This window comes from Marmota monax, unplaced genomic scaffold, assembly GCF_021218885.2.
Source record: "Marmota monax isolate L192 unplaced genomic scaffold, Marmota_monax_Labrador192_F-V1.1 WCK01_AAM20220418_F8-fsc01711, whole genome shotgun sequence".
NCBI lineage: Eukaryota > Metazoa > Chordata > Mammalia > Rodentia > Sciuridae > Marmota > Marmota monax.
In genome coordinates this window covers 27,372-45,440 of record NW_026693449.1, presented here as the reverse complement: position 1 = coordinate 45,440, position 18,069 = coordinate 27,372, and the positions used below count along the sequence as shown (strand labels likewise).

The window sequence follows — 18,069 nt, the reverse complement described above, 5'->3', positions numbered from 1 at the left end:
ATCTCTTATTTGTATAACTCCCACATTCTAAAGCTTGAGTAGAAAAAGTAATTCACATGCTCATTCATAAGTTAAATAAAAATACACATAGCACTCACTTTCAACAATATCTATTTGTTCATTGCAATGACATGCAAATTCACCAAGCCATGTTTTAATAAGTCACCACATTGCTAAACCTCAGCCAAATTAATTAGGCAGAATTATGTAAATGTGAAAATTTTACATACCTTCATAGTCTTCTGAATCTCTCTTTATTACACCATCAGTGATATCCAGGAACAATTCTGCAGGATTATTGTAGAATTTGCAGGGAAAACCTACAAAATAAGACACCCAAATAACTCAAGCTGATAGTCTTGGAAAGTATAGAAGACTCACCTCAGAGGATGCAGGATGTGAGGGTAGGGAAGACAGACTGAACAACTCTTTCCTCATCTTTTTGCTCTTTTCTGCCCTCACTAACTTATCCTTTCCTCTTTTTTATTCAATCACACAACATTTCAACAACTATCTGTCTCCCAGGCAAAACCCCAACTTATTCCAAACCATTTTTGGACTCTTCAGAACATTTTACATTATTCCTTAATTCTCATAAATCTTCAAACCCCAGGAAGCTATCAGTATGCTCTGGTGCTTATCAGTACTTCTTCAAAAATCTAAATATAGCTCCAAAAATGATATTGCTCTCTGAATTCACCTAGAGAATGCTGGAATGTCAGTAGGCAGGTCAGCACATTGCTTTGCAACCTACTAAATTCAGAGATCCCAATGGTCACCTCTCAAGCTGCCATAATTCCAAATAGACAACAAATTTTCAGAGCAGCGTTATGAAGAGAATGTGACCAGCACAGTACATGTGACATCTTACCTCAACTTCCTGTGGCACAATCATCTAAACTTACTCTGACCTCTGACTTAATTTAATTCCTTCTAGTTAGTTTTAAATGACAATACAATGCATATTGGCACATCATACATAAATGGAGTATATCTTCTCCTTCTTCTGGTTGTACACGATGTAGAGTTGCACCAGGCATGTAATCAAGTATGTAAATAGGGCTAATGTCCAATTCATTCTAATCCTTAATCCAAAGTACCTCTAATCTTCCCAAGTTCCCACTCCCTATTGTGAATTAGTATCTTCATATCAGAGACAATATTCCGCCTTCGGTTCTTTGAGTTTGGCTTATTTTGTTTAGCATGATATTCTCCAATTCCATCCATTTACTGGCAAATGCCATAATTTCATTTTTCTCTAAGGATAAGTAATACCCCACTGTGTATATAAACCACATTTTCTTTATCCATCAAGCTGTTGAAGGGCATCTAGGTTGGTTCCATAGTTTAGCTATTGTGAATAGAGCTGCTACAGACATTGATGTGGCTGTGTCACTGTAACATGTTGATTTTAAGTCCTTTGGGTATAAAACAAGGAGTAGGATAACTGGGTCAAATGGTGGTTTCATTGCAAGTTTTCTAAGAAATATCCATACTGCTTTCCAGCATAAATCACCAATTTGCAGTCCTACCAACAATATATGAGTGTGCCTTTTACACTACATCTTCACCAACATTTATTGTTGCTGGTGTTCTTGAAATTGCCATTTTGATGGATGTGAGATAAAATCTTAGAGTAACTTTGATTTGCATTTCTCTAATTGCTAGAGATGTTGAACATTTTTTCATATATTTGTTGACTGATAGTATTTCTTCTTCTGTAAAGTGTCTGTTCAGTTCCTATGCCCATTTATTGATTAGGTTATTTGTGCTTTGGGTGTTTAAGATTTTTGAGTTCTTCATATATCCTGGAGCTTAATGCTCTATCTGAATTGCAGCTGGTGAAGATTTTCTCCCATTCTTTAGGATCTCTCTTCGCATTATTGATTGTTTCCTTTGTGTGAAGTAGCTTTTTAGTTTAATTTCATTCCATTTATTGGCTCTTGAATTTACTTACTGTGCTTTAGAAGTATTGTTAATGAAGTCATTTCCTATGCTGACATGGTGGAGATTTGGGCCTGCTTTTTCTTTTATTTTGTACAGTGTCTCTGTTTAGTGCCTAAGTCCTTGATCCACTTTGAGTTGAGTTTTGTGCAGGGTAAGAGATAGGCGGTTAATTTCTTTTTGAAACCTATGGGTTTCCAGTTTTTTCTAGCACCATTTGTATAGGAGACTATCTTTTCTCCAGTGTATATTTTTGGTGCCTTTGTCTGGTATGAGATAACTGTATTTACGTGTGTGGGTTTGTCTCTGTGTCTTCTAGGCTATACCATTGGTTTACATGTCTGTTTGGTGCCAATATCATGCTATTTTTGTTACTATGTGGCTGAAGTGTGACTTAAAGTCTAGTATTGTGATGCTTTCTCTTCACTTCTCTTGCTAAGAATTGCTTTGGCTATTCTGGTTTTCTTATTTTCCCAAATAAATTTTGTGATTGTTTTTTCTATTTCTATGAAGAATGTTTTGTGTATTTTAATGGAATTTGAGCTGTGACTCTTTTTTTTTACTTTTTTATTGAATGGAATGCATTACAATTCTTTTTACACATATACAGCACAAGTTTTCATATCTCTGGTTGTATATAAAGTATGTTGATACCAATTTATGACTTCATACATGTACTTTGGATAATGATATCTTTCAGTTCATTGTCCCTGGACTTCCCAGAATCTCATTTGTTTGATGTTTTTTTTTTTTTGGTTTTTTTTTTTTGGTTTTTTTTTTTTTTAGTGACAGAGATTTAATAAAAATAAATTAAGAAAAAATGATTATTTACAACTATATTTGTGGTCATGGAGAAACATCTATAATCATATGCAAAAAGCTCTAAAATTAAGCAGATAGATAAGCTGTTAAAGAAATCATAGTATTCAATCTGAAATAAAAAGAACAAGTCATCTCAGAAATTTTGGCCCATTAAGTCTGATTCATGACCATCCATTGCATTGAGTAATAGTCACTTACACCACTCAAGACATAAATCTTCAATCTAATGTTACTAGAAAATGCAGTAGTATCTCCATGAACCCTCACAAAGGCAGAGCAAGACCATGTGTCAGGGGAAGTACTGGAAAACCACAATTGTTACATGGTCAAAAAGGCAATATTTTGGCAAATAACCCAATCAATACATGGACTAAGGAACAGAACAGATACTTCACAGAAGAAATACAGTCAACAAATATATGAAAACATGTTCAACATCTCTAGCAATTAGAGAAATGCAAATCAAAGTTACTCTAAGATTTTATCTGATTCCAGTCAGAATGGCAATTATCAAGAATACAAGCAATAAGTGTTGGCAAGGATATGGGGGCAAAGGTACACTCATATATTGCTGTTTGGACTTCAAATTAATGCAACATGCTAGAAAGCAGTATGGAGATTCCTTAGAAAACTTGGAATGGAACCACATTTGACCCAGCTAGCACACTCTTTGGTTTACACTCAAAGGACTTAAAATCAGCCCACTACAGTGACACAGCCACATCAATGTTTGTAGCAGCTCAATTCACAATAGCTAAGCTATGGAACCAATATAGTTGCCCTTCAGCAGATCAATGGATATATAAAATGTGATACATATACACAATGGAGTATTATTCAGCCTTCAAGAATGAAATTATTGTATTTGCCAGTAAATAGATGGAGTTGGAGAATATCATGCTAAGTGAAATAAGTCATTCCCAAAAAAACAAACTCCAAATATTTTTTTCTGCTATCTAGGTGCGGATCCATAAAGGGGTGGGGGCTAAGGAAGAACGGAAGAACTTTGGATTGGGCAGGGGGAATAAGGGTCGGGGGTGTATGGGAGGGTAGGAAGGATGGTGGAATGAGTCAGCTATTATTACCCTAGGTACATGTATGATTGAATGAACAGTGTGAATCTGCATCATGTAAAGCCCAAGAAATGAAAAGTTTTGCTCCATTCAAGTACAATGAGTTGAAATGCATTCTGCTGTCAAATACAACTAATTAGAACAAACTGAAGAAAAGCAATGTTTTGGGACTTTTCAAAATCTTTAACTGACAGAATAACTAGCTGTGAGTCCAACATGCTAATTATTGACCTTTCAGGGAAAGGTTATCATAACTGGGAAGGAGAACAGATAAAGGCTCATGAGAAATACACACACACACACACACACACACCCAGAAGCACACACACCATGCATAGTCAAATAGGAGAGGACAAGGAGAGAGATGTGAACAATAAGCAAGTGCTGCATAATGAAGAAAAATTCGGGCACTAAACTGACCAAAGATGTTTCAGAGCGGAGGCACCCCAGTTAATTCTATGCAAGGTCAAGGAGCATTCCTGCAGCACTCCTGTGGACTCCTCTGCTCTTCCAGAAGTCTGTGAATGAAGGATCTAGTGCGTGAAAAGGTTAATCGCACCTGCTGATTGGAAGTACTCCAAAGCCTTCTGGGCAGGACCGTGATAAATTAGTTCTCCTGAGGCCAATATGGTAAGACTGTCAAAGAGCTTGAAGATGGAATAACAAGGCTGATGGATGGTGAAGATAATTGCTCTCCCCTGCTGAGAAATCCTAAGTGAAAAAGGGAAATAATGAATCATTAAACATCCGGACCTTGCACTTCTTGATAGAATACTTATTCCTGCCAGTAGAGCTTTTTCTCTCAGTTCAACTTGATTTTCTCTTACAAACTTGTCATCTCAACTCATTACATACTTGGCAATTGAGGAAAATAAAATTCAATGCTTTTATTAAAAGACTAAATATTCTTAAAGTTTGGTGCATCAGCAGTCTAGAATTGTCTATAGAGATTGAGAGAAAATCCATTTTCGTAGAGTCTACCCAGACAGTGAATTCAGGGAAGTTGGTACACAATCTCTGATGGTTGGAATAGGGAATCCATATTATTACCAAGTATCTCAGATAATCTCTTGAGTACACCCACTTTCAAGAACTAGTTAATGACCTGTGAGACTACAAATAGTACAGTATGGAAAAGTCTACAAATAAAGAGAAAAAATTGTATATTGTTATATTCCATCTTCATTATGTGTAGATTGTTCAAATTTTAATTCTTACAAGTCACTATCCTGTCTTATGTTGACCAATGTCTTGGTAATTTAACACTTTTAATAAATTTTTTAGTGAATACATGAAAATAAGAACTAGTTAATGATTAAGTATTAAAAAGATGGTCATATAACCAATTTTCATTGATCATTTAATTATGTTGAATCTTTAGTAATTGGTTTTCATCCTACCTTGGTAATACATTAATATTATTTAGCCCTTAGAATGCCATTTAGCACTTAGTTAAATGTTTTAGAGATAAATCTTTATTTTTATAGTAAGGCTGTTATGATATTAGTATTTCCTTCTTTTTACAGATAAGGTCTAAATGTTAAGTAACTGGCTAAGCCCTCACAGTTACTAAGGGGCCCTGTTGGGGTCTGAGCTCTGGTCAGATTTTATGGTAGAAACAGTTCTAAACTGCCCTTTATAGGAGTTATTACTTAAGGTTAGAAGAAACAAAGGCCAACATTACTTTCCCAATTTTTAAAGTATTTTGAGAAAAGAATCACTTCAATTTAATAATTTGATAAGCACCTCATAAATCTATTGTATCCAAGGGGGTTCTGCCTCATGGAGAAACAGGAAAAGATCTATAATTTCAATCTGATGTGGATTTGAAGTAGTTAATGGCTCCTTGTAAAAAAAAAAAAAAAAAGGAGAGTGATAACCCCTAAGAAGGTGATATATGTAGAATATCCAAATTCCCAATGATGGTGACCTAAGAAAAGAGACGCAGTGAAAGAACAAGGTGAACAAAGTGAACAAGTCTACTCTCAAAACTGTAAGAAGCAGTTCCATGTAACACGACAGGCAGTGTTTATGTGTTTGCTTGTGTAGGTGTTGTTTTGGGTGAAGAAGATAACTAAGAGAGATGGCAAAACAGGCCTATGGTGAGCACTTCAGAAAAAAGATGGAAATTCAGTCAATAGGCAATAGGAGCTGGGAAAGGACTGGAAGATGGACACGTGGTTCCTGAGAGCTCTGACACTCAAAGTGTGCTCTGAGGACTAACAGCGTTAGTATCAGTAATTCTTCAAATCTCCTATGAAGAATTTTGAACCCTTCCTGAGACCTATAGAAACAGGATCTGCATTTCAACCAGACCCCAGGCTATGAACTTGCACAGCAGTGTTTGGGAAGGACTGATCAGAGCTCTCTGCATGAGGAAAGATGCCTGTGTGCTAAGCAGAGCAAACCACAAAGAAAATGTCTATGAATCTAAATATCATACATGGGTTCTGTAATGGGGCCTGAACTCCAGACCCATGACTGGGCATCATCACTTATATGTGCAAATAGTACTTTAAACTTATGATGTCTAACTCATAAATATCTTCCTTTCTTGCTGTTTCCTCTCTTCTATCATAGAGACTTGCTCATAGGGTTATGAGCATCAGAGGAAGCAAGGTTGTGACAGAGAGGGGAAGCCTTGAAGATAGTGTGATTGACACCTTAAAACAATGAGGCAGAGGAGTTTCTAGAGGTGGTAGATAAAGGGAGAGACTAGAACTACTTGGAGATTGGTTCCAATAAACAAATAAATTACATCAGTAAGCAAGTAAGTAAATATTTTGAGATAATGGGAGCCCAAACTCTCCCTGTCTGAAGTCACAAACATGAAAATGGCAAAGACTAAAAGTAAGACAGAGGTGTTAGTTTGGAGTCAGAAATATTATTATGAATTCATGGGATTTTCAATGTATATACAATAACAAGACAGCAATAGTTATAGATCTCTGTTCATGCATATAGTTTTTAGTAAATATCTATGAATACATATATGTGTACCACAATTAGATGATAAAGGCTGACATTACCTGTGAAGGTTGCATTCTCAGGTGTGTTGCACTGAGTACTCAGCATCCTTTCATTCTTGAGCATCATGCAACACTCACTGGGATGGACCCTGCAGGGGGTCACACCATGAATTGCTCCAGATTGTAAGAAGACAGGAAAAGTGTATTTCTGGAGAGATACTGACAGACAGGAAACAGACACAGTAGCTCTGATTGTATCCTAGCAAAGGATTTGAATAGCCATGATTGGATCCTGACAAAGAAAGGCTTATTGACCGGGAATTTAAGATGATGGTGTGTTCTCCTGGATTGGAGTTTTGGGTAGGAAGTATTTGGGGTGAAAGGGCATGATGGCAGAAGAAACTACATGGGAAGTAGCAGAGAGGAAAGGAGGGGCTACAGATACAGTGAAATTTAACAGAGGGAAATCCAGGTGAGAAAAGTAGAATTTCATTTGTATTATTCTTGGATATTTCCTTTCAGTTTGAAATATGTTACTATATTTTTAAAGATGATGTCTAAATCTCAACTATTGAAAAATTTCCTATAAACATCCATTCGAATTTTTCTTTCTTTATAAAAAGAAATGCATTTATCTAATTTCATTCTTCCACTTTTTGAAGCCTCAAATGTCAGCAGTCATTGTCTCAATCCTCCCATGACAGGTGGAAATCCTGAGCTGATCCTGTTGGTTCCCTTGAAAACAGATCTAGAATCCACCCTCTGCTCACCAGGACCATCCTTGGTGATGCTTCATCATCCTTCATCAGCTCCTTCACTGGATCTTCCCTCATCCTTGCCTAACTGCCGTCTTCCCCACAGCCATTGCTGTGCTCCAAAACTCTCAAAAACCTCCCCATTTCCTCTCGTGACAGGAAAAGCCATACTTCTTACATGACCTCTGCCACCAGCCCAACTCCACTTAACATCCTAATCCACCTGTGAAGGGCTAAACTGGGTCCTCCCCAAACTCAGATATTGAAGCCCTATCCCCCAGGGCCTCTGAATGTGGCCACATTGAACATAGTGTTTTCAAAGAGGTCTTTAAATTTAAATGAGGTCACTGAGGGTTCTCATCTGACTATGTCCAGTTAGGAGTTGATTAAGACACAGACATACAAAGGGAGAAGGTGACCATCTGCAGCCAATGAGAGGCCAATGAAGAAACAACCCACAGCATACAATTTTTCAAATTTCTGCCTTCAGAGTCATAAGAAAATTAATTTTTGTGTTTAAGCCTCCAGTCTGTGGTATTGTGACAGTTCACCAAACGTCACTCCTCATAGTCTCTGGGTCTGTCCCTCTGGCCTTGCTGGTCTTCCCCACACATCAGACATGCTGTGCTTCAGAGCCACTTGGCTACCTTTTCTAACCCGAACTCTCTTCTGATTTATAGCACATCTCACTCATTCTCTCCCAGCATATGTGTCACATGATTGTGGCCTTTTCTGGTCCTTCTAATTAAAAAGCTCCCTGCCTTCACCATAGCCTTCCTTTCCTATATTCTTGCTTCATCTTTCTTGAACCACTTCTTGTTTATTGACTGTATCCTGCTAAAGAAGAAGAAACATTAAAAAAAAAAAAAAAAAACTTCTGAATCTCCTGCACCAGAAATACCAGTAAAATAGAAGTGATCAAAGAGGAAATGAATGAAATAAAATGTTGCCATAGTTTTTACCTTAGAAGTGTAAAGACATCATTAGCTGTTCTCCCATCTAAGCCAGTTGTGGGTTCATCCAGGAACAAGATGAGAGGATCAAGGATCAGCTCCATTCCTATACTAGTCTTTTTTCTTTCTCCTTTAGATTCCACCTAAAACACAAATTATTATCATGTTCAAGAATTTCCATGGTCACTGCTATTTGGTGAATTAACCAGTACCATTCCTGTTAGAGACACTTTACTTCATTTTCCTCATTATTCTGGACAGGAAATAAATGACATCTGGGGGAAAAAAGTTTTTCTCTAACCCCATGTGTAAGCTAAGCCTCAGTGCAGAGTAGCCACCTGATTTGAATCTCATTCTTTTAATAGTCCTGAGCATTCCTTGACAGTCAAATATTTTAAGAGAGTAAGTTAAAACACTAAAAAAACCAAACCAAACCAAAAAGAAAACTATGATGTAGGGAAATATATTTAATAAAGGAGAGCCTGGCACAGTGTAGTATGCCTGTAATCCCAGTGGCTAGGGAGGCTCAGAATGATGTTCTCAAGTACCAAGCCAGCCTTAGCAACTTAATGAGGCCCTCAGCTACTTAGCGAGAACCAATCTCTAAATAAAATATAAAAAAGGGCTGAAATGTGGCTCAGTGTTTAAGCATCCTTGGTACCAATAAAACAACAACAAAAAAAACACACAAACAAAAAAAAAACAATAAAACAACAACAAAAAAAAAAAAGGAAAAGAAAAAGAAACTACTTACAATGATCTTTTAGTGTGTTCTGAACATCCCATACAGACACACCACATCTACAAAATATCCCAACTGGACTGAAAAGAAGATAGTGACCTTGGAGCCAGGAGCATATAATTTCCAACATACCATATTAGCATCTTTTAAATTTCATATTTTTCCCCAAAATGATTTTTTCTATATATAACTTACCTCAGAATGGCTCACTCATCTTTTCAGAAAAATCCAAACAGGGGATATTTCACAAGGCGAGTGGCACAATATTTGCATGCAGTAAATGTGTGGGGAGGGGATAAAGAAGATTTAGGGGAGGTAGGAAGTAGAAAACACACAACCCTTGAATGGTTTCTATTAAGAACTAATCTTTAAAAGACATTTCGGTACCTGATCAAAGTATTATATAAATGTATAAGTATGGCACAATGAAATATATTATTTTGTATAATTATTATAAGCAGAGAAAAAGGATTTTGGGAACAATTAGGGACATATTAATAAATATAAACATGTAACAGCTCATAATATAGAGACCTTGTTCCATTTGTTCAATAATGGTAACAGTAAGGTAAGATATGTGCTCATTTCCTTAGGTTATTGTGGGAGAAAAGGGATACAAATGACCATTGAAGGGAATAGTACTACTCTATAGAGGCAGTAATTCATTGTTAGGTTATCCATCATATCATTTGAGTAATCAGACTATTTGTCAACATTTTTGTTATGTTAAAATATCATAAAGAGCTAAAAAATAAATTACTTAAATCAATGAGATTATATGATTCTAAGAAGCCAACAATTACCTTTGTACATTTCCCCTGGAAATCCAAGAAAGCAACACACTAAAGTGCCTGCTTGGAACTAAGTAAGAGTAAAAGAAAGTGTCTTCCTAGAAAGATAAAATCAGTTTAAAAAGCAGCCTCAATCACTCAACAACAACAACAACCAAAGTGGGTAAAAAGTGGCTCCTGTGCCATCGTAACTCAGGAGAGATCCACAGGGAAAAAAAATGATGTTTATCTGCTACCTGTCCAAGCCCCATTGATATCTGAACCAAAATTTAACAAGATTTTCCTTCACCTTGGCATGGTTTAACTCTAACATCAACTATGATCATTTACATAACTCTTTAGCATGAATGAGTGTTTTAACCCCAATAGCCAACATTGTACCTTAAATCCATTTGAATGTATTTCATCTAATGGTTTAAAGTATTATAAGAATAAATCTTATCTTTGTTTTCATATCTCTAGTTTATACTTGTTCCTCTTACTCCTGATTCACTCTCTTGCATTATCTGCTACTACCTCACATACCCACTATCCATCAATTTTACCTTTGTACCTTAGTGCAAATTATCTTTTCTCTCTCTCTCTCTCTTAATTTTTCTCTTCTCCAATCCTTTAGGGCCTATATTCCCCAATTCCCCACCAATCCCTCATTTATGGTTACAGTAATTGTACTAAATTTAATAACTATTATTGGAGCTATTCCAGAACACTTTTAAAGGTTTACATATGTATTTGGGAAACTGTGGAGAAAAATAGCAACAAGCTTTTCTTTCTTATAAGGTTGAATAATACAAGCCTTGGCTCTGGAGTGGTTATAGTAAATAGGGTTCAGTGGCATCCTTGAAACTGGTGCTGATATAGGATCAGCAGAGGTCACACATTGACAAAAAAAATTAGCATCTGAATAGGAAATCATCCCAGGGCTCTTAAGAAAAAAAAAAACTCATAAGTAGTCATTCTCTTAAAAAAGAAGTGAGAACTATACAAAGAGATGTGCAGGCATAGAAATGCTATGAAAAAAAAATCAAGAAAAAAAATCATCCCAAAATCCCTAATATTTCAACAACTGACTCCATAGACACTACCATAGAAAATATGTCAGAAAAAAAATTGGAAAGTTAAAAGATAAAATATTCTATAAGCTAAAAAGGTATAAAAGTGAAATCAGAGAAAAATACGGAAAGTGAAAGATTACTTCAATAAAAATAAAGAAATTCTAAAAGGGAACCAAATAGGAATCCTAGAAGTGAAAGACTCAGAAACCAAACTAAAAGCTCAATGGAAAGCAACACGAATGGATTATATCACTTTGAAGATAAATCTTTAGGTCTTGAAAACAAAACATATAATCTAGAATAAAGATTGCATAAAGAAAAGATGTTAAGAATGAATAGAAAATTCAATGTTAAGATGTTAAGAATGAATAGAAAATTCAAAAAAAATATGAGATATCACTAAAACACCAAATTTAGTATTTATTGGGATAGATGAAGGCTCTGAAATATAAGCTAAAGGCATGCAAATTTTTTCAATGAAATGATATTAGAAAATTTTCCAACCCTTAGGAATGAGAGAGAAATTCAAATCAAAGAAACATATAGGAATCCATGTATACAAAATCACAATATATTCACACCAAGAAACATTATAATGAAAATGCCTAGCATATAGAGTAAGGATAGAATTGTAAAAGCTACAATAAAAAAGGGCTGGTCACATTTAGAACTAAACCAAAACAGATTTCAACTGGTTTCTCAGTCAGAATCTAAAATCCAGGAGATTCTGGAGTACTATAAACAAGGTTCTGAAAGAAAATGGTGTCAACCAAGAATTTCTATACTCAGCATAATTAAGCTTCAGAATTAAAGATGAAATAAAAATATTTCATGAAAAACAGAAACAAAAGAATTCATAACTAGTAAGCCTGAATTATAAGACATATTCAATGAAATTTTCCATAAAGAAGAAATGAAGAGAGAAAATGAAAAGAAACATAGGAATGAAGTCCCTGAAATAAAAGTCAATTAAAGGAAAACAAGTCTGCTTTAAACATTAGAAATAGATCAAATGTTTGGAATTATAAACCATCTCTCAATAACAACATTGAATGTAAATAGTCTAAAATCTTCAATCAAATGACAGATTGGCAGACTAGATTAAAGAACAAGACCCAAAATTGTTGTCTGCAAGAGACTCTCCTCAGAGGCAAATATATCCATATTCATAAGGTAAAAGAATGGGAAAAGATATATCATTTTTTTTTTTACTTTGATTTTTTCTTTTTTTTTTTTAATTTTTTTTATTGGTTGTTCAAAACATTATAAAGCTCTTGACATATCATATTTCATATATTAGATTCCAGTTGGTTATGAACTCCCAATTTTACCCCAAATACAGATTGCAGAATCACATCGGTTACACATCCACATTTTTACATAATGCCCTATTAGTAACTGTTGTATTCTGCTACCTTTCCTATCCTCCACCATCCCCCCTCCCTCCCCTCCCATCTTCTCGCTCTACCCCATCCACTGTAATTCATATCTCTCCTTGTTTATTTTCCCATTCCCCTCAAAACCTCTTATATGTAATTTTGTATAACAATGAGGGTCTCCCTCCATTACCATGCAATTTCCCTTTTCTCTCCCTTTCCATCCCACCTCATGTATCTGTTTAATGTTAATCTTTTCTTCCTGCTCTTCCTCCCTGCTCTGTTCTTAGTTGCTCTCATTATATCAAAGAAGACATTTGGTATTTGTTTTTTAGGGATTGGCTAGCTTCACTAAGCATAATCTGCTCTAGTGCCATCCATTTCCCTGCAAATTCTATGATTTTGTCATTTTTTAGTGCTGCGTAATACTCCATGGTGTATAAATGCCACATTTTTTTTATCCATTCATCTATTGAAGGGCATCTGGGTTGGTTCCACAGTCTAGCAATTGTGAATTGTGCTGCTATGAACATCGATGTAGCAGTATCCCTGTAGTACGCTCTTTTAAGGTCTTCTGGGAAAAGTCCAAGAAGGGCAATAGCTGGGTCAAATGGTGGTTCCATTCCCAGCTTTCCCAGGAGTCTCCATACTGTTTTCCAGATTGGCCGCACCAGTTTGCAGTCCCACCAGCAATGTACAAGAGTACCCTTTTTCCCACATCCTCTCCAGCACTTGTTGTTGTTTGACTTCATAATGGCTGCCAATCTTACTGGAGTGAGATGGTATCTTAGGGTGGTTTTGATTTGCATTTCTCTGACTGCTAGAGATGGTGAGCATTTTTTCATGTACTTGTTGATTGATTGTATGTCCTCCTCTGAGAAGTGTCTGTTCAGGTCTTTGGCCCATTTGTTGATTGGGTTATTTGTTTTCTTATTGTTTAATTTTTTGAGTTCTTTGTATACTCTGGATATTAGGGCTCTATCTGAAGTGTGAGGAGTAAAAATTTGTTCCCATGATGTAGGCTCCCTATTTACCTCTCTTATTGTTTCTCTTGCTGAGAGAAAACTTTTCAGTTTAAGTAAGTCCCATTTGTTGATTTTTGTTATCAACTTTTGTGCTATGGGTGTCCTATTAAGGAATTTGGAGCCCGACCCTACAATATGTAGATCGGAGCCAACTTTTTCTTCTATCAGACGCAGAGTCTTTGATTTGCATGCAATGGAGGGAGGATAGCATCTTCAACAAATGGTGCTGGGAAAACTGGAAATCCATATGCAACAAAATGAAACTGAATCCCCTCCTCTCGCCATGCACAAAAGTTAACTCAAAGTGGATCAAGGAGTTAGATATCAAAAGATATATCATTAAAGTATAACCATGAACAATCAGCCATAACTATTCCAATATCAGATAAAGTGGATGTTAAGACAAAATTAATCAGAAAAGACGAAGAAAGTTACTTCATACTACTAAAGGGAATCATATATCAACAAGATAATGATTGAAAAGATCAATGCCTCAAACAACAGAGCATCTACATACATGAAACAAACCCTTAGCGATATTAAGAATCAAATTGATCACAATACAATGATGACACTGGGTGACTTTAAATTTCCTCTTTCAACACTGGATAGATCAACCAAACATAAGCTAAGTAAAGATTCTAGTTCTGTAGAGAACTAAAAAATACCATTAATACATGAACCTACAAGACATTAACAGAATATTTTAGCCATCAATGACTGAATTCACTTTCCTCACTAGAGCACATGGGAAATTTTCTGAAACAGGCAACCTTTTCAGTCACAAACCAAATCTTTGCAAATACAATAAAAAGAGATAATACTTTGAATTCTACTATAACACAACAGAATGAATTGGAAATCAAAAATAAGGTAAAAAGCAGAAACCACTCTAACACCAGCAGATAAAATAAACCACTTCTGAAGATGAATGGATAGAAGAATAACTCAGGGGAAAAATTAAAAATTTGAGAAGTAAATGAGAAGAGTGATAAAATATATCAAATTCTCTGTGACAGTATGAAGACAGCTGTAAAAGAAATGTTCATAGCATTGAGCTAATACATTAACAGAATAGAAAGGTAACAAATAAATAATCTAAAATTACATCTCAAGCCCCTAGGAAAACAAGAACCAACAAACCAATGCCCCAATCATTAGACGATAGGACATAATTAAAGTGAGAGCAGAAACCAATAAAATTGTGAATTCAAAAATTTTCAAAAGATCAATGAAACAGAGTTGGTTTTGGAAAGGATAAATGTTTAGCCAAACTAACTAAATTAAAAGGGGAAAAAAACAAATAAGATTTGAGATGAAAAAGGAAATATCAACCTATATGCTACTAAATCCATAGAATCATCAGAAAATATTTTGAAAATTTCTACTCCACAATGAACTATAAAATCTTAAAGATATTGACATATAGCTTTTACAATGTTGAGATAATTTTTTTATCTGTAGTTATATGGGACCAACCTAAGGCAACATTATATTAAATGAAGAGAATCTGAAAGCATTTCCTCTATAAACAGGAACAAAGCATGCCCTCTTTCCCCACTCCTATTCAACATAGACCTTGAAATTCAAACCAGAGCAATCAGGCAAGAGAAGGTAATTGAAGACATGCAAATATGAAAGAAGAGCTCAAATTATCTCTGTTTAATGATGTCATAATCCTATATTTAGAAGACCCAAATAACTCTAGCAGAAGACTTCAAGAGCTCATATACGAATTCAGCAAAATAGCAGGATACAAATCAGCATCCATGAATTAACCATATTCCTATAATCCAATGATAAATTGGCTAAAAAAGCAATTAGGAAAACAACCCATTCACAATAGCTTCAAAAATCAATCTGAAAAAAAGTGGCAAAATAACCTCTACAATGAAAACTACAGAACACTAAAGAAAGAAATTGAAGAAGATCTCAGAAAAATGAGAAATTATACCCCATTTGATTCAAAGGTATGATATGTCAAAAAAAAGAAAATGGAAAGACCTTCCATATTCTTGGATAAGCAAAACTAATATTATCAAAATGGCCTTTCTACCAAAACCACTGTTCAGATTCACTGCAATTCTCATCAAAAATTCACTGACACTCTTCAAAGAATTATAAAAGGCAGTTATAAAATTCATTTGGAAAAATAAGAGACCCAGAATAGCCCAAGAAATCCTGAGAGAGAAAAGCAAAGCAGGAGGTATCACAATATTGGACCTTAAATAATACTTCAGAGCTATAGTAACAAAAACAGTATGTTACATGCACCAAAACATCTCACTCACAACCTGCATGGGGAGGGAGTGGGTAACTATGAGAGGTGTGGACCAGCTGGAAATAAAAGCTAGGAAAGTAATATTAAAGAAATAAAAACAAAAGGTAAGAATTATATATATTTTCAAAGTGTGGCTGTGATGCGTGGAACACACCTGATGGGGTCTTACCCTAATAAAGAGAAAAACCTGTGCTTACTTTATGTACAGTGGTAAAGACCAAAGGGCATAGTAATTAATTTCATCAGGAAAAACAGGATAAGTGTGGGGGGAAAACAGGTAGTTTGATACTTAGGTGGTTACGCCCACCTCCTGAGGGCTGTGTTTGATCCTATGCCTGTGAGCTAAGTCAGGGCACCAGCATGATCTGGGCTTCCTCGAACCAAGGAATTTCACCCAGGAGTTCCCAGAAAAGCAGCTTCCCTGCCTTATGCTGGCTCAAACAAACACAAAATTTATCATAATTTATACATGGCTTCCAACAAAAACAGATATGAAGACCAATGGAATAGTAGAGACACAGACAAAGCCACAGAAATACATTTATCCCATACTAGAAAAAGATGTCATAAACATATATTGGAAAAAAGACAATCTCTTCAACAAATGGCACCAAGAAGACTGGAAATCCATAAGGAGTAGAATTAAATTTAGATCCTACTGCTTGCCCTGCACATATCTCAATTCAAAGTGGATCAAAGACCTAGGTGTTAGGTTAGAACCCCTTCACTTGTTGGAAGAAAATGTTGGCCCAACACTCCCAACATATTGGCACAGAAAACCTCTTTCATATTAAAACTCTAGAGCACAATAAATAAACTCAAAATCAATAAGTGGGATGGCATCAGATTTAAAAGTTTCTGAACAGCCAAGAACTAAGAATTTGAAGAGAGAGCCTCAGAAAGGGAGAAAACATTTCTTACCTACTTCTCAGGGCATTAATTTCCAGAAAATACAAATAACCCCCCCAAAACTTAACACCAAATAAACAAATGAACCAATCATTAAATGGACAAAAGAATTAAATAGACACTTCTCAAAAGAAATAATACAAGAAAAAAATGTTCAATATTTGTAGCAATTAGGGAAATGCATATTAAAACTACACGGAGATTTCATCTTATATTCTAGTCAGAAAGGTGATTAACAAGAATAAACATGACAATAAATGTTGGCAATGATATGGGGGAAAAGGTGCGCTCATACATTGTTGGTGGAACTCCAAATTAGTTCAACTGCTCTGGATTATGGAGATTTCTCAAACAAACTAAGAATAGAACCACCATATATCAACTATCTCACTCTTTGTTATATATAAAAAAAATTAAAATCCACATATTACTGTGATGCACAGCAATGTTTATAGCAGTATGATTCACAATAGCCAAGTTATGGAATGAAACTATAAGCCCAGGCTCTTGCCCAGACAGAAACAGGGGAAACCTAAAAGGCAAAATTGCTAATACCTGAAAATCACTAATACCCTTTAACAATTAATGGGTAAAGAAAAAATAGTATATATATAATAGAGTATTTCTCAGTTATAAAGAGATCAACTTTGTGTCATTTGCCAGTAAATGGATGGAGCTGGAGAATATCGTGCTAAGTGAAACAAGCCAACCCCCGCCAAAAGACAAGGGTTGATAATTTTCTCTGACATGTGGAAGCTAATTCAGAATAAAGGATGAGGGGATAAAAATATAGAAAAATTCAGTGGAGTCGACAAAGTGGAATGAAGTAAAGGAAGGGAAAATTAGATAAGGAAAGGCAATGGAATGAATCTGACCAAACATTTTTTATGTACATATATGAATATATATATATATATATATATATATATATATACACACCCACAAGAAATAATGTTAAAAATACTTTAAGTAAATAGACAGATCAGTAGAGTAGAGGAATAGGAACAGAGGAGGGAGTGAGGGGAAGAAAAGGGAAGTACCTGGGAATGAACCAGAACAAATTATATTCTCTGCTTTTATAATTATGTCAAAATGAATCCAGTGTTACATATAACTAAAAATAAAATTTAAAAAAGAATACTTGGATTCTTTTCATTTATGAAATCCAGAAGTATACCTCAAAAAACATGTAACAATATTTCCTGGAGGAAGAGTTGGAGAAGAGCAGCTAAAAGAGGAAGAAGAAGAACAAGAAAAGTCAGTGCAAAGACATCAAACAACCTGTGTCTTGAACAATGGGGGCTGGAGGACTATGGAAAAAGCTGTGTGAGGGGCTCTCTCCACATAGACCTACTCCTTCTTCAGGACTAGACC

General features: G+C 35.4%; 1 protein-coding gene across 1 annotated transcript in view; it reads right to left on the bottom strand.

Moving 5' to 3' along the window:
- Nucleotides 1–230: 230 nt before the first annotated feature.
- The window catches only part of LOC124101533 (broad substrate specificity ATP-binding cassette transporter ABCG2-like), a gene marked incomplete at its 3' end in the record, with an annotated part of 33,882 nt that continues 16,043 nt past the window's right edge, over nt 231–18,069 (bottom strand). The window contains exons 5-8 of the mRNA XM_046457545.2: nt 15,956–15,978; nt 8,526–8,659; nt 4,399–4,550; nt 231–320 (exon numbers count right to left, since the gene is read on the bottom strand). Coding sequence (XP_046313501.2) covers nt 231–320; nt 4,399–4,550; nt 8,526–8,659; nt 15,956–15,978 — 399 coding nt within the window. The remainder of the gene's footprint in view (nt 321–4,398; nt 4,551–8,525; nt 8,660–15,955; nt 15,979–18,069) is intronic.